Below are 21,601 nucleotides of genomic sequence, written 5' to 3'. Positions count from 1 at the left end.
GCTGCTACCTACAAATCCTGGAGTCCACACCTGCTCTGTCTTAGTGATTTGCTCTTCTTTTCCCCAGTTGAACTCCATGGATCAGATTCCTCCATATTTGATTAACACCCTCTGCTTGACTGTGACATCTGGCCAGGTTAGGAGACAGCAGGAGAAACTGCAACAGGGCAAGGCATCAGAGCTAGCCAGCTGTCTGTGATCCTGCGTCACATTTATAATGCGAAACAGGAGATGGTAAAGAAAACATCCTGTCTGGTTGGCTGCCCTCATTTCACATTAATGTGATGAATGTGCTGGGGAGACTAGACTCATCTCACCTGAGAAGGCTGGTGAAAATAACTCTTGACCCATATAAAGAATTTCAGAAATATAGGATATATAAGGCCTTTATTATCTTATTACCTTTGAAATACAGAATTCTGGTCCTGCTGCAGTCTTAAAGAATTTTAAATTCAGCTAACAACAAAGTAGTCATGTGTAGTCGTGTACATTTAGCCGGAGGTTGACTTGAGTTCCCCTTTTCCCTGAACAGGACCTCCCAGGTAAAGCATCGCGATTAGCAAACTCTGCCAATCAGGGGCTGTAGCTTGCAGACGCTGGTCCCCAATCAGCCAATCATTAAAAAGTGGGCGGGACTTGTGTTAAGAGCGCTACGCTGATTAACAGAGGGCTGTATAACAGTCAAGTGTAGCACTAAGCATAAAAAACAGAACAAAAGAAAAAAACTGCAGTGCTGAACATCTGACATTTAAGCCTCACGAATGACGAATAAATGATGTAATTTATTTTCTTATGGGTAGCGAGGCCTCAGCCGTTACACATTCAGCAGTCACTTTCCTGTCCACTGGAGCTAACTGGCTTATCACCGCCTACACACTGCCCACTGGTTCGTCTGACAGCCTCAACAAACCGCCCCCTCCCTCCCTCACCTTGGGAGATGTTGCCGTCTGTGGATGACAGCAGACCTGCAGGACCGAAGCAAGTGGCCGTGCGAGTCTTTTAGAAAGTAGATAAGGGAGAAAAAAAGCGTCATATCTCGTGAAGTGGGCTACTTTGTTAGCTTTGCTCCTTGGTGTAGTGCTTCAGCGTCGGTTCGGTCATTTTTAAGCCACGAAGCTTTAGCCAAGAGAGCAAGAAGGCGAAGCTAAGGGTATTAGTTTCAACTCAATCCAGAACCGGCTTTTGTTACCCCCTCTCCTCTCCAGTAACAGTATCGATATCACTCGGATGCAATGACAGACACAGTTGTGGACAGCAAGACAGAGGTTAAACAGGGCACGAAATATGTCAAGGAGACCGAAAACGTTGCGGAAAAATATTCCGTGTTGACTGTCAGCAAAAACAGCAGTGATGTGAATATGAACGTTGGAGAAATGACTTCCGCAGCGTTCACCGCAGTCCCCACACTGAAATCCGTCAAGAAGGTAAGAAACGTGATGCTCCCAGCAGTCACTGCCATTGGGCACAGACACAGTAAGGAGGGGATTTCACGTTGATACGCATTGTGCTGCAGTGAAGTCCAAGTGTAGGCAATGTAATGTACTGTGTTGATGTATTAATTGTTAATAAGGCGCAGTGTGAATGTCTGCTCCAAAGTTGTCATTGGGAATTTTGTTGGAGCTTTAATGCATTCTTGAATGATGGACACTCCATCCCAATGTGAGGTGGGAAGTGCAAAAATAATCTTAAACATTTAAAGTACCCATATTCATGTATCTTAGAAGCCAGCTATTAAGGAAAGCTTTGTTAACTGTCTCATATGTAGTGTTACTCTAATAATACCTTCTACTGTGTTATTACTGGGGTAAGAACATATAATTTTAAAGACAAGATGATTGTTAAAATCTGTCTTCAAGTTGCCTTCCTGTCTGTTTAAAGCACAATGTCAACATTATGCCAGCAGGCAGGAAACAACTAAAAGCCAAGCTGAGCTCTTAAACCTCTGATTTAAGACCTCAGCAAAGTGCAGAACTACTGTGTGAGGGCTAACACAACTGAGTCTGTGGGGTCCTCCAGTTGAGTAGGGGGGTATTTAATCAGGTGTACCCTTTTGTTGTGGGGAAAAAAATAAATCCACCATAAACTGTGGTTACGGTTACAGAACCTTGAGATTTGCAAATGTGTAATAACATGGGAACTGAACCTAAACTTTTATCACATTAATGTGTAGTGAGCTCTATATCTGTCTTTAATTAGTTCACATGTGCAGGTAATGAGGACACCATCAGTGTTAGTTGGAGAAAAAGCATCATGAACATGCAAAAGCAGCACAGGGTGCACCTGTGAGAAGAACCTGTGAATGTTGAGTTTCTTGCTTGTTATATAATCTGAGAAAACAGCAAAACCCACATGAGGTGGCTCCTCACAGCATTTGGTACCGGCTAGTGGATAATCATGGAACTCCTGATTAGAGGCTTCTTTGTCTGTTTCTCAGAACAAACCTGCTCAAATCTCTGCAGACTTTTCTGCCAGGGAAGTTTTTCCTGATCATATGAGACTGTGTCACAGAGTGGTGATTAAGCCCTCTGGAACTTTTTAGTTATAATGTCTGGCAACTGTGTTAGTAATATCAGATATATTTCAGTTCCTCAAGGTGACCTCTGACTTCTGATACCCGTGGTTCTTTGGGGGTGACTTTGCCTGTGTTTGACACCTATTTTTATGATTCACACATCTGTTTTATGACCTAATGTTAGCTGCTTTGCACTTTTAAATACTGGCATATACACTTATCAGTCATAACATTATGATCACTTGCCGAATATTGTATTGGTCCCCCTTTTGCTGCTGACCCACTGAGACATAGACTCCACTAGACCCCTGGAAGGTGTGCTGTGATCTCTGGCACTAAGATATTAGCAGCAGATCCTTTAAGTCCTGTAAGATGTGAGTTGGGGCCTCCATGGATCAACCTTGTTTGTCAAGCACATTCCACAGATGCTCAATTGGATTGAGATCTGAGGAATTTGGAGGCAAAGTCAAGATGTCAAAATTGTTGTGCTCCTCAAACTATTTGTGGCAGGGTGCATTATCCCGCTGAAAGAGGCCATCAGGGAATACTGTTTCCATGAAAGGGTGTACATTATCTGCAACAATGCTTCGGTGATATATCTCAAAGTAACATCCATGTGGATAGCAGGACCCAAGGTTTCCCAGCAGAACATTGCCAGCGTAGGGCTGGTTTGCCCTCCTCCCCTAGTGCATCCTGGTGCCAGGTGTTCCCCAGGTAAGTGCACCTGGCCATCCATGTGGTATAAAAGAAAATTATACCACATAGAAAATTATTCATCTGATGCTCATGTGCCCATTGTTGGTGCATTTGGAGGTACAGGGGTTCAGCATGGACACCCTGACTGGTCTGCAGCTATGCAGCCCCATAAACAACAAACTGCAGTGCTCTGTGTATTCTGACACCTTTCTGCAAGAAAATTTTCATCAGTTTGAGTTACAGTAGTTCATCTGTTGGATTGGACACACAGGCCAGCCTTCACCCCCCACATGCCTCATTGAGCCTTGGCCTCCAATGACCTTGTCGCTGCTTTGCTACTTTTCTTTCCTTGGACCAGTTTTGATAGATACTGAACACTGCAGACTAGGAACACCCCACAACAGCTGCAGTTTTGGAGATGCTCTGAAACCATTGTTTACCCTTCATAATGTTCCTTGTCAAACTCGCTCAAATCCTTACACTTCTCCATTTTTTTTCTGCCTCTAAACTTTGAGGACAAAATGTTCAATAGCTCCCTGATATATTCCACCCACTAACAGGTGCCATGATGAAGAGATAATCAGTGTTATTTACTTCACCTGTCAGTGGTCCTAATGTTATGCTTGATTAGATTTAGATATACCTTGCTACTACCAGGTTGGATGCCCCTTTGCCTTCAGACCTATCTTAAGTCTTTGTGGCATAGATTCAGCAAGGTGCTAGTTCATATTTATCATGTATAGCATCACACAGTTACTGCAGATTTGTTGAATGCACACCCATAATGTGAATCTCCCGTTCCACATCCCACAGGAGCTCTATTGGATTGAGATTTGGTGACTGTGGAGCCCATTTGAGTGCACTGAACTCATTGTAATGCTCATGAAGCCAGTTTGAGATGATTTGAGCTTTGTGAAATGGTGTGTTGTACTGATGGATGAACCCATTAGAAGATGATTACACTGTATTATAAATGGGATGGACATCAGCAGCAGCAGCATTACTCAGGCAGTCTGTGACATTTAGACGATGTGTTCAAAGTGTGCTAAGAAATCTCCCCACATCACCAATGTGAATTGTTTTGAACTTTAGCACGTATTATTAGCCACATGAATATGCCTAAATTCACGAAGTTGCTGCCATGTGATTGGCTGATTAGATATTTGTGCATATCAGGTGTACCTAATTAAGATATGAAGAAAATGAAAATATCGGCTCGTATGTGTTTTAACAAAGAGTATTTCAGCACTTCATGCCACCTCAAAAACACAAATGCACAAGTGGTCTCGACTTCTGTCTTATTATGTAATCAGGGTTGAGTTTACTTTTTTTGTATGATGCCTTAAAGATCCACTTATTAGAATTCTGTAAGGCTCATCAAAAAACAGTGTTCAGACTGAAACATCTGACTTACCTTGTTAAAGGAACAGTAGGTTTCTCGCCCTTAAACTCACTCATAAGTAAGCTACAAGCAATGTATCATTACGCAGTGTGGAAAAATTGCACTAGGTATGTTTGTTATTCCTGTCATCTTGTCTTTGTGGCTGTATTTGTGAATTGAGTAAGTTTAACCAAAGTGTGTTTATAATAATTGATAAATAACTGAATAATAAAAACGCCTGTTTTCTCAACATCGTAGACTTCAAACTGCTAGCTCACAGAATGCAATAATGTGTGGACTGTGAGCCGCCTCAGGGTGCCTGATGAGAACATATTGGATTGTAGGAATGTGAACTGCGCTTATGAAAACAAAGCACTGTGTTATGAATAAATGTGAGAGCCCGGTGTCAAACTGAGCAGTCTGTTTGCATGAAAAAAAGAAGAATGATTAAAGAAACTACTGTAAATGATTGGAAAAAGTGTCAAACTGATTGAAATCACAGTAAATGACATATTGAAAAGAAGACTTAGAACTCAGCAGAACTACTACATTGAAAGGTGACGTGAGTAAACAAAGTCAATGCTACAAATTAAAAACGAGTGAGTTAGTGTGAGGGCAGATGAGTCAGAGAACACCAATCCTCTGCCTCCTCTCTCTCTGAATCCATCTAATGGTTATGTAATACGCCCCCTGGGAATGGGACTTGCTCACCGTGAATCTGTTCATGCATCATCATATTTATCTGATTCCTGTGGGCTGCTTTGCAGGATCTGAAATGTGATGATACCTTAGCTTCCCTATCTCATCCTGCGTGTCTGCCAACATTATGGAAGAGATTCATGAAGGTCAAACATAACTTTTCCCCTCCTGGTAAGTGGTAATGAAGACTGGAAAATGTAGTGTGGTAAAACAGCACAGCAAAGAAAATGGGTAAAGTTAAAGGTGAAGCAGGGGCTCAAGCAGGGATGATTTGGGTTGCCCTGCTGCCAGAATCGGATACAGAGACATTCACATTCATCTCTAAAGACACAGACATGAGTATGCTTTGAAAAAATGTAAAGATAAAATGTACCTGGCACATTCTGTGTTACATGTGTACACTTACAGTCATTTCCAGTGAAGGAAAAGTCATCATAAGGTTAAAAATAAAGCACATTCAGTAGTTTTATAATTTTCTATGTTCTAGGTTTTGCCCTTGGCATTCATTAAGTACAGTACAGGTACAGTTTAATTACAGTATTTGTTATCAGGAGTTTGGATTTCTTAATAAACAGTGCAGTAAGATAATGCAAGGGAATAACAGCTTGACAGTAAGATTAGGATTCTGAACTGCTTTAGGACTTATGCTCTTTACTTATGTAAAGGTCAGATAGTCTTGGAGAAAGGATTAGTAGAGTTGTATTTTTTTCACAACACTGTAATCGGTCATGCATGTGTTGATCTAAACAGGTGCCTTTGCACACCAAAGGAAGTACCCTGATTTGAAAACTGCAACTGGACTTCACTCCTTTGAGTGTGTCACTGCACCATTTTTACTTATATAAATATTGCAGGCCACATGTCTTTGAACCTGTTTTAATCACTGTGAGTAGTCTGTATACAAAGATCAGGTGATGTGGATAAGACTGTATGCCTTTTCCGCAGGGCAGTGATTTAGAGCACTAGCTGTGTCTGACTAAGTAGCTAGCGTCGCCTTATGTCAGGCCTACATTGAGCCCTTACAACACTGACTGAAAGTCACACTCCACAGCTTAAGTCTTTGACCTGGCCTGCTATCTAGGAGAGAAAGGGTATTTTTAGCTGTAGGGACTGCATGGGACGTGTATTGATGCAGCAGAAGGCTAATGGAAACAGAGTTTAATTCCTTCTGTCAATCTCTGTTTACTTTAGTTGTGCAAATCAGGAGCATAGGTGTAAAATAAGAGCTGAGGCAAATTTGTTTATTACTTTGTGTGCATGTGATTTTGAAACAGTTCTCGTTCATGCGCAACCTACATACATACCTGAATCTTTTTGCATTTGCCGCCTCAGCAATTAAAAACTCACCATAACATAAAACCTGCAGATTTTAGCGTCAAGTTGTCAAGGGCATAACTGGAGAGACTAAAGAGAAAGAGAAGCTTGGTTGGAATAAACCCTCCCTTTCTCTCTAGGTCTTTCTCTCTCTCTCATTCTCTCTCCAGGTTGGCCATTAGAAATCATGATAATAGGTGGGAACCTCCCCCTGGCTCTGCCTGGGAGTGTTCTGGGATAATAGCATCAGGGACACCTAGTACTACTGCACAGAGGACACACAGCAACAGGCAGATAGGCTGGAAAACGGAAGAAACAATGGCACACAAGCATGGGCATGGGCATGGGAGAGAAAGGGTGAGTTGCTGCTAATGTATCACTGGGAACTTCTTCTAGATACTAGATAGCTCAAACACACAGGAGCCTTAGTATTTTTTGGCAGTCACAGGTTTTTGTCTTCTTCCTGCAGTTAACAGAAACTTTTTTTTCCCTTGAAACATAAATTTCAGTTTACCTGCAGGGAGTAGCGCAATTTTTCCTAGTAAACACCAAGGTTATTCACACAGGTCCCTCGTGTAGGCGTAGTGGAAACATAATGCTGTCTTCACCAACGCTGAGTAATTCATCATTAATTAGATTAGCCTCTTGATTTTGGTCTGAGTATTGAGAAAGAACAATGCAGTAAAGCTCAAGAGACTGTGTGAAATGTCTGTTGAATCCTTAAGGCTGCAAAGTGATGCAAAGTAAACATAAAAGTACTCATGTTGACATATTTTGCGAACATATGAGATGGAGCACACTCACAGTTGTGAAAACAGAGACATGCAGAGCTCTCCTCAGCTTAGCCTGTCTCACAGGCTTCTTGAGTTTCTTTATACCGACATGGTAGGTTTCTGAAGCCCAGGTGTCACTGCTCATGGAAAGAGGCGTTGTGGGTTAAAATGCTGAGTAAATAAGGTTAGTGATGTTTTAGGCATTTTGACCACACATTTTAAGTTAATGAAGATCATTGTAATTAGGATAAAAGCAGAGAATTAAAGTTATGGTTATGTTAGGGTGTTTTCCCTAGTGATTGTGCATTATGCTGATGTTAGCCCATTCAATCAGCCTCAGCTTTTTGGGGGATTTTGTTGATGTGAAGCCATGTGTAGCTGTTGCATCCACCCGTAAAACGTTCTATCAGAACTAAATTTGTGTGTATAAAGAAAATCTGTTAATTTGATTTTGTTTCAGTATTGTGTTATTACTCTTCATAATTGTTAACAGTACGCTCTACCTGAAGGACATAGCTACAGGTTGATGTATGTGCAGTGTACACACACATACTCGAGTGTGATCCGACTCACTCTTGTTAATCTGGGATACATGTCTTCCCGGATTCTTCATCTGTGTGTTGTGTCAACTCTGTCAGTCTGCACTTGAGTTTGCAGTCCAAACACATGATATGAAGATTTAAATAGGAGACAGAGGGAATTCTGTGCATTGCCACAATTTATCACTGACTCATAGTAAATGTTTAAGGTAGAGTTGTGTAAAGATCTATTCTCCTGAAATCCTCACTCCTCGACTACATGACCATGAAGACCATGAAGAATTAAAAAGCTCAAGAAATAAGAATACCTTTGAATAGGTGTCATGAACTTTGGACGTGGTCAAGTGAACCATTTTCTTGTAACATTTTTCATGGAAAAAAGTATTTTGGAAAACGCTTCGAGCCTTTGTGCGTGGACACTAGGCATGCTTTTATGACATTATACAATGTTGTGATATTAAACAGTGTTGTGAGAAAGACAAGTGGCACAATATCATGGATGAGGTCGCAGACTTTACACAAAGACACGGGTAGAAATTATTGGAAAGGCAGACAGTGATAGTACATAGTAATGTTTAGGTAACATTGCTTTTGTTGGTCCTTCCATGGAAGATAATGGTCATACTTACCAAGCTTGCTAAACTTGCAGTAGTTGTTTTTCTGCCATCATTAGGTTCTAAAATTAAACAAAACAAAAAGGTACCAGAAACATTTTCGAACCTTCTGTTTCCATAAAGCACTGAGTAACTGAGCTGCCTGTGATGTTGGCCTAAACTGTGTCTTTCATACAGTCCTCTATTTACTGTTCTGTGGCCAGTTAAAATCAGTTCTCCAGTGCTTTGGTTTAGAGATTCAATAGTTTAGACTTTTATCAAATGCTGGGCTAGAAACTTGCCACACTAGCTGTTTGGTGATCCAATTTATCTTTTTCCAGATCTTTCATCTTGGGCCCTTTGAAGGCTTGGATTGACACGATGAATCACAACCAACAATAACTGAAGCGCATGCATTTGAACAAAACATAAATCACAAGGGACCATCTAAAAATAAGCATCAGCACCCTTGGTCTTGATCCACCTGTGATTTCCTGTAACAAGCTGATTTATCTTTAGAAAGGATAATAACAGAAACAGGACAATGAATGCAAACATAAACTAATGAAGTGTGAAGGTACTGTGTAAGGTATAGTGTCATCACTTTTAACATGTGATGATGATGATGATGATGATGATACCTTGTCCTATTGACCTCCACTTGTCCCATTGACGTCCGATAAATCCATAGAGATAGAAGATTTCAAACATCAAATCGCTAAATATCTATATTGCTTTGTTTTTTGATGTTTACACTGTGTGGCATGTTTCCTTGGCTCTCTGCAGATCCAGTTTGCGAATGCAGAGGACAAACAGGAATTCAGCAAGTATCCGACCAAGGCAGGGCGCCGCTCGCTCTCACGGTCTATCTCGCAGTCCTCCACAGACAGCTACAGCTCAGGTACTTTCACTTTCATTGTTGAAAACTGAGCAATTACTTAAGTCCAACATAAAACAAAACAAAACATTTTTTGTATGTTTTTTGAAGTTCACTTAACAGTTGTTTGATTGAGTTATGTTTGCATGTCCACCTGGAAAAACTATTCATATACATCACAAAAATACACACTGTAGCTCCAGCTTTTACACAATGCATTGAAAGCATAAATTTCGCAACTGGCTCTTTTGTATGCTTTACCACAAAAGTGACCTTTTGTGCTCTCTATTTGTAAGCTGCATCCTACACTGACAGCTCCGATGATGAAACTTCTCCCCGGGACAAAGCCCAGGTCAACACCCACGGCAGCAGCGACTTCTGTGTGAAGAACATCAAACAAGCTGAATTTGGGCGCCGAGAAATTGAAATTGCAGAACAAGGTATGTATGTATCAGACCTCACTGGCGCATTGTGGACATTTCAAAGATGAAAGAATTTTTACCTATGATTGTCTGTACTTTGATCAAAACAGGTTAAAGTTTTCTTATGAAATCCTTTTTTCAAACAGGACGATGTAGTTTAAATTTTAAAAGATGGCCACATATTGATTTTATCGTGATGCAGGTGTGTAATAGGCTAGTTATGTAACTACACTGTTACACACTATATGTATTTCTTCATTGTTCGTCATCTTTTATTTATTTTAAAATATAGATTACCTGGTGTCTGTGGTTTATGACCCAAAGCTGGTGTTATTTGGAACATGATGATATTTAATTTGATCTTTTCTTCACAATTCAAAATACAATGGTGTGGTTTCTTTTGCTGTTTCTCTGTTCTTGTCTGTCTTTCTGCCTGTTTACATTACCCATGTGAGAGATAAGTAGGCGTAAGCGCCTGGCAAGTGTTGTTCAGCCTTAAAACCTGGGTTGCAACAGCTGTTGCTAACATTGTTGTTCAGTTAGTGCCCATTTTACAGCCATATATTGCACATCCGCCTTCTAGGTATCGTTTGTTTTTGAATTCGAAAAGGTCTTTCCTTCTTATCTCGCCCAAAACAAAACCTGGCCTTTGTGTCCTCTCAGGTACCATTAACTGCTGCTTGATCTGTTCGTCCACAGACATGTCTGCCCTGATCTCCTTGAGGAAGAGAGCCCAGGGGGAGAAGCCACTGGCTGGGGCGAAGATAGTAGGCTGTACCCATATCACTGCTCAGACAGCAGTACGTCCGCTCATCCTACTCATCAGCGGTCCCTTTAATGTGACATCTTTTTCTCTTCTTATCTCTGTTATTTTTTTCTTTATCTTCATATTTCATTGGTCCTTCTCAGGTCCTGATTGAAACTCTGGTAGCACTCGGGGCCCAGTGTCGCTGGACTGCTTGTAACATTTACTCCACTCAAAATGAGGTGGCTGCTGCTCTTGCAGAGACGGGTAAGTATAATAAAGAAGCAAGAAGAGGCCTATTAACAATAGGGTGGAACAAAAAATATGTAATTCCAAATAACTATGTACTATCTAAAATAAAATAAAGTATTTTTCTTTGCTTTATTGCTCATAAGGTTAGATGAACCCAAAGAAAGCTTAAAACTTAAGAGCACTTTGCACCTCTCCTTTCACTGTGTAATGTGCACTAATGGAGCTGTGGCTCATGCTGTCTTTGCCTGTAATTATGTGTGCTTTGTTTCCTGCAGGGGTACCTGTGTTTGCATGGAAGGGTGAATCAGAGGACGACTTCTGGTGGTGTATTGATCGCTGTGTCAACACTGAAGGCTGGCAGGCCAATATGGTATTACCTGGATAGTCATGTGATGAATGTAATGCCTGTCTTAATCTCTTGCTCTTTTCTGTGTGCACATCTTCCATGTTGACTTTTTTTCCCCTATAGATCCTGGATGATGGTGGAGACTTAACCCACTGGGTTTACAAGAAGTATCCCAGCGTCTTCAAAAAAGCCAGGGGCATTGTGGAGGAGAGTGTCACTGGTGTTCACAGGTCAGATGAGGTCATAAATCTAGAGCTTTAGTGGAGTTTAAATTTTATCTGCAGCACATGCCTTTTTGTATTTTGAACTGCAATTTCTGTCTGGTAATTCTTTTTGGTTTACATTGGTTTCATTATAAAATATGTCAGTAAGACCCAGGCTGTATATTCTTTACAGCATAGACGTGCTTATGGCAGCTTATTGTGAATTATAAATAATTAAGCTTGTCGCAGTGTTTTTGAGCCATTTAATACTCATAAGCTCTTTGCAGATTCAGTACTGTATATACTGACAACAAAATATAAAAGTCAAACTAATGTAAATACTTAATAAATTAAAAGACAAAGGACAAATCATTGTGCTGTGACAAGTGCACTGGTTAGAACTTAAATTATCATTAATGGATTTTTTTTTAAAATTCTAATTAGAATTTTATATCAGTTGTGTAAAACATTTTTAAAATGATCAAAAGATATGCTAAACAAACTAACTATACTGCTATTAGCACTACAGTGGCAGTTACAGGATTTAGTGGAGTGTATTTGGTATCTATGTCTTGAACACTACTCTACTTTAGAGTTTAAAATAAATATAGAAACTATCCAACATAGTCATGCCCTCTGAAGTTTTACTTTTTTTAAACTAAGCTGCTTTTAATCCCTTTTCTTTTTTTATTGGTATTTCCTTAATTTTTTTTTTTTTTTTGAGATAGAGATGCACTAGAAGCAATTTAAGCTCTCAGTGAATACATTTCATGATGAATGACTTTGAATGAATGACTTTGTCAGCAGAAATTGGACCTGTATCAAAGGCCATTATATAAATCATATTCAGGTTTTTTATGCACAGACTAATTTTTTGGTCATAGGTATGGACAAATAAAAATCACCAGCACTGCTTTAAAATTATTTTCTGTTTAGTTTTGCTTATTGGAGTTTTATGTGCTCAAGCATAATGTTAGTTTTTGTGTAGCAAATGGTTTAAAATGACAGGAGAATGCATACATTTCTGTCAGTTTTACTGATCAGCTGTGCTTAGTTGATGGAAGCCTATTTGAAAAGCATGGCAAAGCTCAAATGCTGGGCGCAGCAACTCTACGGTATATGCAAAGCTCTCAGTGGACTTCATTAGCCAGATATTCTGCCAAGTGTAAGGTCACACAGAATTGCATCCACGTTTGTGTGGAAAGATTCACGTGTGTTCGGCCAGCATATATGCCTGAACATGTTTTCCCCATGTGTCCTTTCAGATTGTACCAGCTGTCTAAGGCTGGCAAGCTGTGTGTGCCCGCGATGAACGTGAACGACTCGGTTACCAAGCAGAAATTCGACAACCTTTACTGCTGCCGTGAATCTATCCTCGATGGGTGAGGAAAATTAATCACCAAGAAAGTTGCTGTTATGAAGTTTTGTTGTATTTGGAGCAATATGGTCACGATGATGTGTCGCTTTGGTTGTCTTTGCCAGCTTGAAGAGAACTACAGATATTATGTTTGGAGGCAAACAAGTGGTTGTGTGTGGGTATGGAGAGGTGAATCATTCTTTTATTAAAACATTTTTTACCTTTAGATGGAATGACTTTAACAAGAACAACAGATCATTTTAGTGCACTGTCTTGTGCTCTTTAGGTGGGGAAAGGCTGCTGCACTGCTCTCAAAGCTCTCGGAGCCATTGTGTGCATCACAGAGATTGACCCCATCTGTGCCCTGCAAGCATGGTGACTCACTGACTCTCACTATTTAGCATTGCTCACCTGTGCATTGCAAGCTACAAACAAGTGAATATTATCAGTGGGTTTTTTCTTTCTTTCTTTCTTTCTTTTTTTTCTAATCTGGTCTTCTATAATATGCATGTCCACACAGCATGGACGGTTTCCGAGTGGTCAAGCTGAGCGAGGTCATTCGGCAGATGGACGTGGTGATAACTTGCACTGGTACTGTACCCCATGCTGTGACATCCATTACTTCTGCTTTGATAATCACAACATTTTCAGCATGTGTCTTTTTAAATATTACAGTTAAGGGCTTTGGGTGAAAACCAGATTTTTTTAAAATCAAAATGCTCAGATGCTCTTTGGTTTTGTGTGTTGACAGCAATATGAACACCAGTACAGATATAGCTGTAACTCCACCGCTATAGCAGCAGCACAAGTTTAAATTTAATTTTCGTTGGCTTATTCTCTCTTCGGTGACTCTGTTAACAACACCTTACGTGTGTTTTTCTTCAAATACAGGCAACAAGAATGTCGTCACCAGAGAACAGCTTGACCGAATGAAGAATGGCTGCATCGTCTGCAATATGGGACACTCCAATACGGAGATTGATGTGGTAAACTTCAAACAAATAACCCCACAAATACCCAATGGATTTAAAAAGCTTCTTAAGCACGGTTACAGTAAAACACAGAAAGGAGTCTGTAAACAAAAAAACATCCTGTTCTCTGTGTTGTTAAATTTTCAGTCAAAAATGAAATTTGAAAATGATCAAAAGTGACTTAATTTGTTTTTCCTCATTGAATTTCCTGTGGCTTTAATATCTCAATTTAAACATCCATAAGTAACATCTCTGCGTGCCCCTTTGATCCAAAACATACAGTAAAGATTGAAAGTTTTTGGACTATGACACAGTTTTTGTAGTTTCGCCTCTGTTCACTATCACACACAGGAAATGTATAAAAACTATTTTTATACATACTTCAACATTTTCAGAGACTCAAACGTAATCTGACACACTGAAAAAATGTAAATATAATGATTTTTTAAATACTTGGATTAAAATCCTTTGGAGTCAATGACAGCCTGAAGTCTAGAACACATTAACATCACCAAATGTGTGTGTTTCTCATTTGACATGCTCTGCTAGGCCTTTACTGCAGCCACCTTCAAGTTGCTGCTTGTTTGTGGGTCTCTCTTAGGTTTTGTATTCAGTAACTGAACACAAAACTGGCTCTGCTGGTGAGTGACTTGGCCATTGAAGAATTTCCCATTTCTTTAAATTGAGAAACTCTTTGGTAGTTTTTGCAGCATTCTTTGGGACATTATCCATTTGCTCAATCAGTTTTGCAACATTTGGCTGAATCTGAGCAGAAAGTATATCCCTGTATACAATTAATCCTGCTACTTCTATCAATCACAACAACAAACATTAGTGACCCAGTTCCACTGGCAGGCAGCCATGCATACCCATCCCATAACACTGTTGCCACCATGTTCAAAGGTTAGTATGGTATGTTTTTTCAATTAGTAACTTTTTCTCTCCTTCTTCAGACTTTTCTTTTCCCATCATTCCGCTCCGAGTTCATCTAGGTTTCATACACCCAAAGATGTTTTTTCCAGAACTGTGCAGGCTCTTTTTAGATGTTTTCTGGCAAAGTCTAATCTGGTCTTCCTCATTCTTGAGTGTCACCAGTGGTTTGCACCTGGTTGTGAACACTGTATTTACATTCATAAAGGTGTTTCTTGATTGTAGATTTTGGCAATAACACAGCTACCTCCTTGAGAGTGATGTTCACTTGGTTAGTTGTTTTCTGTAATCTTTCAGGCCTTTTGCTGTCACTGAGGTGGCCAGCGCATTCATTGAGACTGTTGATTTGGTGACTGCTGAAATATTTCAGCAGTCAATTTTTTCAGCTTTCAACTTCTGCAACGACCTCGAGTCAAGAGCATGAAAAGTTAACCAATAGAAGTTCAACACTTGAAATTATCTTGTTTTAATTTATTGGGGAATAAAAAGGGAACAGTCCTCACATGACCACGAAATTGCTTGTCAGCCAGTACTCCAAGTTCTTTTGATCCTCTAAAAATGGGCGACTGTGTATAAAAATGGCTGCAATTTCCTAAACAGTTAGTGTAATACTTTTGTTAAATCTCTTAAATTAAAGCTTAAAGCCTCCACCTTGTTCACATCTTGATTCTCTCTTTTTTTAGTTTTAAGATCTGCTGTGATACAGAGTGTAGAGGTGTATAGAGGTAAAACTAGAACAATTGTGTGATTGTATGAATACTTATGGACCTGACTGTACTTCTCAATTTCTGTGAATTCACTGGAAGAAGTTTCTAATTCAAGGAGTTCCACTATTCTTTGTTTACATGCTAACATAGCCACATGGAATGCCCACATGGAAATGTTAGCACAATGGTGTTTACGTCTTTTGTCCTCAGGCAAGCCTGCGCAGCCCCGAGCTGACCTGGGAGAGGGTTCGCTCTCAGGTCGACCACATCATCTGGCCTGATGGAAAGAGGGTCGTCCTGCTGGCAGAGGTAGCTTTCCTTAATAGTCTTCACAAAACTGTCTTTCAAATCCTCAAAAATTTGTGTTTGTATCACTCATAACTAGGTTGAAACAGGAGTTTGTTCAGCACTAAACAGTTTTGTCAGACATCTTGTATTATTTTTTTTTTCCAGGGTCGCCTCTTAAATCTGAGCTGCTCCACAGTGCCGACATTTGTGTTGTCTATAACTGCAACAACTCAGGTTAGTAATTTCTACTCTTCCTTTAGAGCCAGTGTCAGTAACTTCTTGGGCGAGTAAATAACAGTGTCCCTTCTTACTAAACTACCTGCAGTCTGCAGGCACATAGTTTCCCAGATTGTGAGTCATGTAAACACTGTGTGCTCTGTTTTTTGTAGGCCCTGGCACTGATTGAGTTGTTTAATGCTCCAGAAGGACGTTACAAACAGGATGTGTATCTCCTTCCAAAGAAAATGGGTAAGAATCAGCCTTGTTTAAACTGAAACTGTGCTACTTCACTTTGGTATAGAAATGATAAGCAGTATGCAAGTGTGGATCACTATAGTTGTGAAGTCTAGTTAGTTTTTACTGCTTCTCTGAAAGGCTGCTCATTGTTGCCACCCTGTGGCTTCACTAAAAAGATCACATCACACACATTTTGTCTCTTTCCCCCAGACGAGTATGTGGCCAGTTTGCACCTGCCCAACTTTGATGCCCACCTGACAGAGCTGACTGACGAGCAGGCCAAATACATGGGCCTCAACAAGAATGGCCCTTTCAAACCTAATTATTACCGGTAGGTGCTCCTGCCTTTTTCTGCTTCTATTATCACGCAGTCCATATTTTCACTTTTTAAACTGGTATTTAATTAAACTTTTTTTTTGTTTTGCTTTTTTCTCTACAGGTATTAATGAGAATGCCCGATCCTCAACGCACAGTTACCCTGCAACAAACAGAGATATCTATTTTATTTTCTAAATAGCTACAGAATGGAGGAATTATTTTACTTATGCTGAATGTAACTTATTAAAAGCACCTCAGAAGTAGAGTTAAATGATAAAAAAGGAAGAGTAAAGTTATGTAGAAAACATATAACCAACTAACATTTTACATGTCTTGTCAGGTGTTTAAACAAAAGCCTACTTGCATGCTTTGATGTATGTGCACGTATTTAGTTGCTTCAGATTATGTTACTAGATCACAGAGTTGCTGATTTGTTTACCCCATTTACGCACAGTGCCAAATGATGGCCGTAAGAATGAAACAGAGGATACCTTTTCGATTTTGTCTACCGTGACATTAAGATTTGCCGGGTACATTCCATGAGCCAGAGTTTAGGCTGAGCCAAAACAAACTCTGTGTTACAACTTAGATTATTTTAGAAATGTTTGTTTTTATATATACGTCAAATAATCTGTTTCAATGGTATCTGCATACATGCCCTAAAAGGTAACATCCAGTCATCCTTTTTATTATAGCAGTGCCGTGATGAACTGTTGCCTGTTACATAAACAAAATGATGAAGTCTTGTTTATTCAGATGATTATAAAACGTCTTGTGATAGAGTAATGTCGTTTTGCTAATGACAGATTAAGATGTTGTTTTATGTCTGGGTGTGGAGCAGCTGTAGGCTTTCCTAAAAAGGAAGTTGGAGAAGACTTAGGGAGAGCTGGTAAAACACTTTTTGACTGCTTTATCTTCCCTCATTTCATCCCAAGTTTCCATTTGCTCATTTGAATTCCAGACGCCTCACTGAAGAGTTTTTCTGACTGGATAGTACCTTTGAGGCCATGATATGAATGTGCCTTTTAAATGATTTATAACAACATAATACTAGCGCTGAGCTTAATTATATGAACCATTCCTTTTTGTAAAACTGCATTTATTAGAAGTACATTAACTGTCTTCCTTCCACTGCTTCTGGTTGTAAGTATAACTATAATGTATGAGCTGTGTGTTGGCAATATATATATATATATATTAGACTTTATGTCAGGCATATGATTGTAGTCGTCTTAATTTGATCCAACAAGATCACTTTAATATTTCATGTGATCAAAATGACATAAGTGTATACTATCTATGTAAAAGATTGCATTAAATCAGCAATAAAGCGAGTCTTTTTACCATGACAAACTGAGACCAGAGAATGAAGGAGAGGCCTTTTGTGAGTCCCTGGCTCAGTAGGTAAATATTTTGGATTATTTTGGGGATAAAACTGACATTCATGGGTGCTCACACTTCAACATAACACATCACAATTCCTAAATGTGCCTTACTGCCACATTCTCCGCATTGTATCCCTCTGAGTCGGCCCTGCTGGCTGAGCGTCAGATTGCCGTCTCACTCTGGAATATTCACCGGCCCTCGAGCACTGGGCCAGCTGCATTAGTTTCTAATATTAACACTTCAGTCATTGAGGAGGAGGGGGCGGGAGCATTCTGGAAACCTGGTTGTAACTATATAAGCAAGGAGCCCCAGCCAGTCTAGGTATGAACTCCAGAAGAAACAGAGGCAAAAGCTGACACGAAGGAAACATCCCCAGGATATCCTTCTGAGCACCAGAGAGTGCACCACTGAAAGTAAGTAGCAACACTGATTGGATAAAGTTTAGACTGTAGAGACAGTGAGGACTTCTTTGTGTGGGTGTCTTACTCTAATTCACTCATTTCCTAAAACCCCCCAAAACTTTAACAGTTATGTGCAACAGTGTAACAGTTATACTTGATATTAAGTCTTTACTCATGAAGGATAGTCTCTAAGTCCTAGCCTGAATGTTTATTTATTTAAATATTAAAATAAAGCAACATATGAATAACCAGATACCGATCTATAGTTCACTTATTTTTTTAAGTGAAGCATTTAGATTCACTGGTCTTGTGAATTCTAGCCCTCAACACTGTAAAACTACTACCTAGCAATTAGCTTTAACGATTACACAGACAGTGTGCTCTTAATTCTAAGTGCAGCTCCCTGATTTGGGTGTGACAAGTGCTCAAATCTTATGTTAGTATCATTGGAATAAACATATTATTAATACTGAAAACTATCAAAAACAGGACTATCCATTTAAATGCAATGTCTTCTAAATCTGTCTAGGAACTAGGAACCGGCGAAATGTCTGCACCAAAGGGAGTATCCATTGGCATTGATCTGGGCACCACCTATTCTTGTGTTGGGGTTTTCCAGCATGGCAAAGTTGAGATCATTGCCAACGAACAGGGCAATAGAACCACTCCAAGCTATGTGGCTTTTACCGACACAGAAAGGCTTATTGGAGATGCTGCCAAGAACCAAGTTGCAATGAACCCCAATAACACAATCTTTGATGCCAAACGGCTGATTGGAAGAAAGTTTAATGACCCAGTCGTACAGTCCGACATGAAGCTCTGGCCTTTCAAGGTGATTGACGATAATGGAAAGCCCAAAGTCCAGGTGGAATACAAAGGGGAGACCAAGGCATTCTATCCTGAGGAAATTTCCTCCATGGTCCTGGTTAAAATGAAGGAGATAGCTGAGGCCTACCTGGGACAAAGGGTGTCAAACGCAGTCATCACAGTGCCAGCTTATTTCAACGACTCCCAGAGACAAGCTACCAAGGATGCTGGGGTGATCTCTGGACTAAATGTTCTGAGGATCATTAATGAGCCCACAGCAGCAGCCATTGCATACGGCCTGGATAAAGGCAAAACAGGAGAACGCAATGTGCTGATCTTTGATCTTGGCGGAGGCACCTTTGATGTGTCTATTCTGACCATTGAAGATGGCATCTTTGAGGTCAAAGCCACTTCAGGAGACACACACCTTGGTGGGGAAGACTTTGACAACCAAATGGTCAACCACTTTGTAGAGGAATTTAAAAGAAAACATAAGAAGGACATTAGCCAGAATAAGAGAGCAGTGAGGAGATTGCGCACAGCTTGTGAGAGGGCAAAGAGGACCTTATCCTCCAGCACTCAGGCAAGCATTGAGATTGACTCTCTCTTTGAGGGAATTGATTTTTACACCTCCATCACAAGGGCACGTTTTGAGGAGCTCAACTCAGATCTTTTCAGGGGAACACTTGGCCCAGTTGAGAAAGCCCTGCAGGATGCCAAGCTGGATAAATCCAGGATTCATGAAATTGTCCTGGTCGGTGGCTCCACAAGAATTCCCAAAATCCAGAAGCTCTTACAGGACTTCTTTAATGGCAAAGACCTGAACAAGAGCATTAACCCAGATGAAGCTGTAGCCTACGGTGCAGCAGTCCAAGCAGCCATCCTCATGGGCGACACCTCAGAGAATGTCCAAGATCTGCTGCTGCTGGATGTGGCTCCCCTGTCTCTGGGCATTGAAACCGCAGGTGGTGTTATGACACCTCTGATAAAGCGAAACACCACAATCCCCACAAAGCAGACTCAGATCTTCTCCACATACTCAGATAACCAGCCAGGTGTATTGATTCAGGTATTTGAAGGCGAGAGAGCCATGACCAAAGACAACAACCTTCTGGGCAAATTTGACCTCACAGGTATCCCTCCAGCTCCCCGAGGTGTTCCACAGATAGAGGTAACATTTGACATTGATGCCAACGGCATTCTAAATGTATCCGCCGTCGACAAAAGCACCGGCAAAGAAAACAAAATCACCATCACCAATGACAAGGGCCGCCTCAGCAAAGAAGAGATCGAGCGGATGGTGCAGGATGCTGAGAAGTACAAGGCTGACGATGACATTCAGAGAGACAAGATTGCAGCAAAGAACACGCTGGAGTCCTATGCCTACCAGATGAAGAGCAGTGTCGAGGATGAGAGTCTGAAAGGTAAAATTAGCGAAGAGGATAAAAAGATGGTCATTGACAAGTGCAACCAGACGATTTCCTGGCTGGAGAACAACCAGCTTGCAGAGAAAGATGAGTATGAGCACCAGCAGAATGAACTAGAGAAGGTGTGCAGACCAGTTGTGACAAAGTTGTACCAGGGAGCAACACCGTCAGGAAGCTGCGGCGGCCAGGCAGGAGGAACCTCCCAGGGCCCTACTATTGAGGAAGTGGACTAAAGCTGTTCACCTCAGGATATCACACTCATGGGAAAATTTATGACTGCGGTTTAGTAAAAATAAATGATTTCAATGTTGTTTCCTTTTCTACAATAAACTCTGTAAAAGCACATCTCTCTTCATTGTTGTTTGTGATAAATATTTTTTTGAACATGGAATAAAAGAATAATAAAAAAATAAACAAGTGCTAACCTTTTTAAAAGATGCACATGATCAAAAGTGTTTATCATTTTTAGAATGGCCTTTCTTTAAAACCATGTACCAATGAGAGTACCAAGAGTTTCTAATAAAAAATTCAGACTTTAATGAATCTGGGCATGGAATTCACAAAGGTAGTCAATAAGTATTTTTGTTAATGAGGTTGACAAACCTTATTCAGACATTGTTTCACATTTCTTTTTCCCTATTCAAGCTGTACTTAAAAAGTAATATACAGGATAGAGTCATTCTAGGACAGACTTGTGAGGAGCTTTAAATGTATATGAAAACATGTTAGATGCCAAAACAAACAAGAGTTTGAACACTGTAGGTGTGCTATGGGTGTGTATGACAGACACTTTTACTGCTGCACCTCTGTTAAAAAAAACAACAACAACCCAAACCTACTTTTATTTTGTTTTATACTACACATGCTTTTCTTGCCTGCATTACCCAAAATGCAACAAGCACAGCCAGTTTATCACACTTTGATAGCTGCAGACTGCAGAAATATAGCAAGTTTACATCTTTCTAGCACCTCCAGATTTGCTTATATTTTCAGTTTTAATATTCCGCCCCAGACTTATAGAGATTTATACAAATGTTTCCCTCATAGAGCTGGGCTAACTGCCTTTAGCTGTAAACAGTAAACAGACTTTATTGTATACTGCAAGTGTTGTCAGCTCTGTGTAATATTAGTACTTTTATGTCAAAGGGTCTGCACACAAATCACACTCACTGAAAACTAAGCAACTCATTTAAACATGTTG

General features: G+C 40.2%; 2 protein-coding genes across 4 annotated transcripts; both read left to right on the top strand.

Annotated features, from left to right (window-relative positions):
* The first annotated feature begins 911 nt into the window (after window positions 1-911).
* Window positions 912-17,738, top strand: ahcyl1 (adenosylhomocysteinase-like 1). Of its 3 annotated transcripts, none has more exons than XM_063463775.1 (17): window positions 914-1,424; window positions 9,294-9,408; window positions 9,681-9,824; window positions 10,506-10,606; window positions 10,716-10,818; window positions 11,079-11,173; window positions 11,273-11,379; window positions 12,618-12,734; window positions 12,835-12,898; window positions 12,996-13,084; window positions 13,230-13,300; window positions 13,601-13,695; window positions 15,528-15,626; window positions 15,771-15,839; window positions 15,995-16,073; window positions 16,272-16,392; window positions 16,501-17,738. In XM_063463775.1, exons 1-17 carry the CDS (start codon window positions 1,233-1,235, stop codon window positions 16,505-16,507), a joined length of 1,668 nt encoding a protein of 555 aa, XP_063319845.1. In that variant the 5' UTR covers window positions 914-1,232; the 3' UTR covers window positions 16,508-17,738. The 3 variants fall into 3 exon arrangements, with proteins under 3 accessions (XP_063319846.1, XP_063319845.1, XP_063319847.1); XM_063463777.1 differs by lacking the exon at window positions 914-1,424 and adding an exon at window positions 6,856-6,959; XM_063463776.1 differs by lacking the exon at window positions 16,501-17,738 and having other exon boundaries at window positions 912-1,424; window positions 16,272-16,396.
* A 152-nt stretch (window positions 17,739-17,890) lies between these two features.
* hspa1b (heat shock protein family A (Hsp70) member 1B) lies at window positions 17,891-20,771 on the top strand. The gene is made up of 2 exons (XM_063463261.1): window positions 17,891-18,178; window positions 18,696-20,771. Exon 2 carries the CDS (start codon window positions 18,714-18,716, stop codon window positions 20,631-20,633), a length of 1,920 nt encoding a protein of 639 aa, XP_063319331.1. The 5' UTR covers window positions 17,891-18,178; window positions 18,696-18,713; the 3' UTR covers window positions 20,634-20,771.
* Window positions 20,772-21,601: the final 830 nt, after the last annotated feature.

Source organism: Pelmatolapia mariae, linkage group LG20 (assembly GCF_036321145.2).
Source record: "Pelmatolapia mariae isolate MD_Pm_ZW linkage group LG20, Pm_UMD_F_2, whole genome shotgun sequence".
NCBI classification, from domain to species: domain Eukaryota; kingdom Metazoa; phylum Chordata; class Actinopteri; order Cichliformes; family Cichlidae; genus Pelmatolapia; species Pelmatolapia mariae.
This window is presented reverse-complemented; position numbering and strand designations above follow the sequence as displayed.

What these genes read in the sequence shown, in the direction of transcription:
- hspa1b (XM_063463261.1), top strand. Translation starts at nt 18,714, where the DNA reads ATGTCTGCACCAAAGGGAGTATCCATTGGCATTGATCTGGGCACCACC.
- ahcyl1 (XM_063463775.1), top strand. Translation starts at nt 1,233, where the DNA reads ATGACAGACACAGTTGTGGACAGCAAGACAGAGGTTAAACAGGGCACG. An exon ending in TTGTGTGTGGGTATGGAGAG is followed by an intron (nt 12,899 to 12,995) that starts GTGAATCATTCT and finishes TGTGCTCTTTAG; the next exon opens with GTGGGGAAAGGCTGCTGCAC. An exon ending in ATCTGTGCCCTGCAAGCATG is followed by an intron (nt 13,085 to 13,229) that starts GTGACTCACTGA and finishes ATGTCCACACAG; the next exon opens with CATGGACGGTTTCCGAGTGG.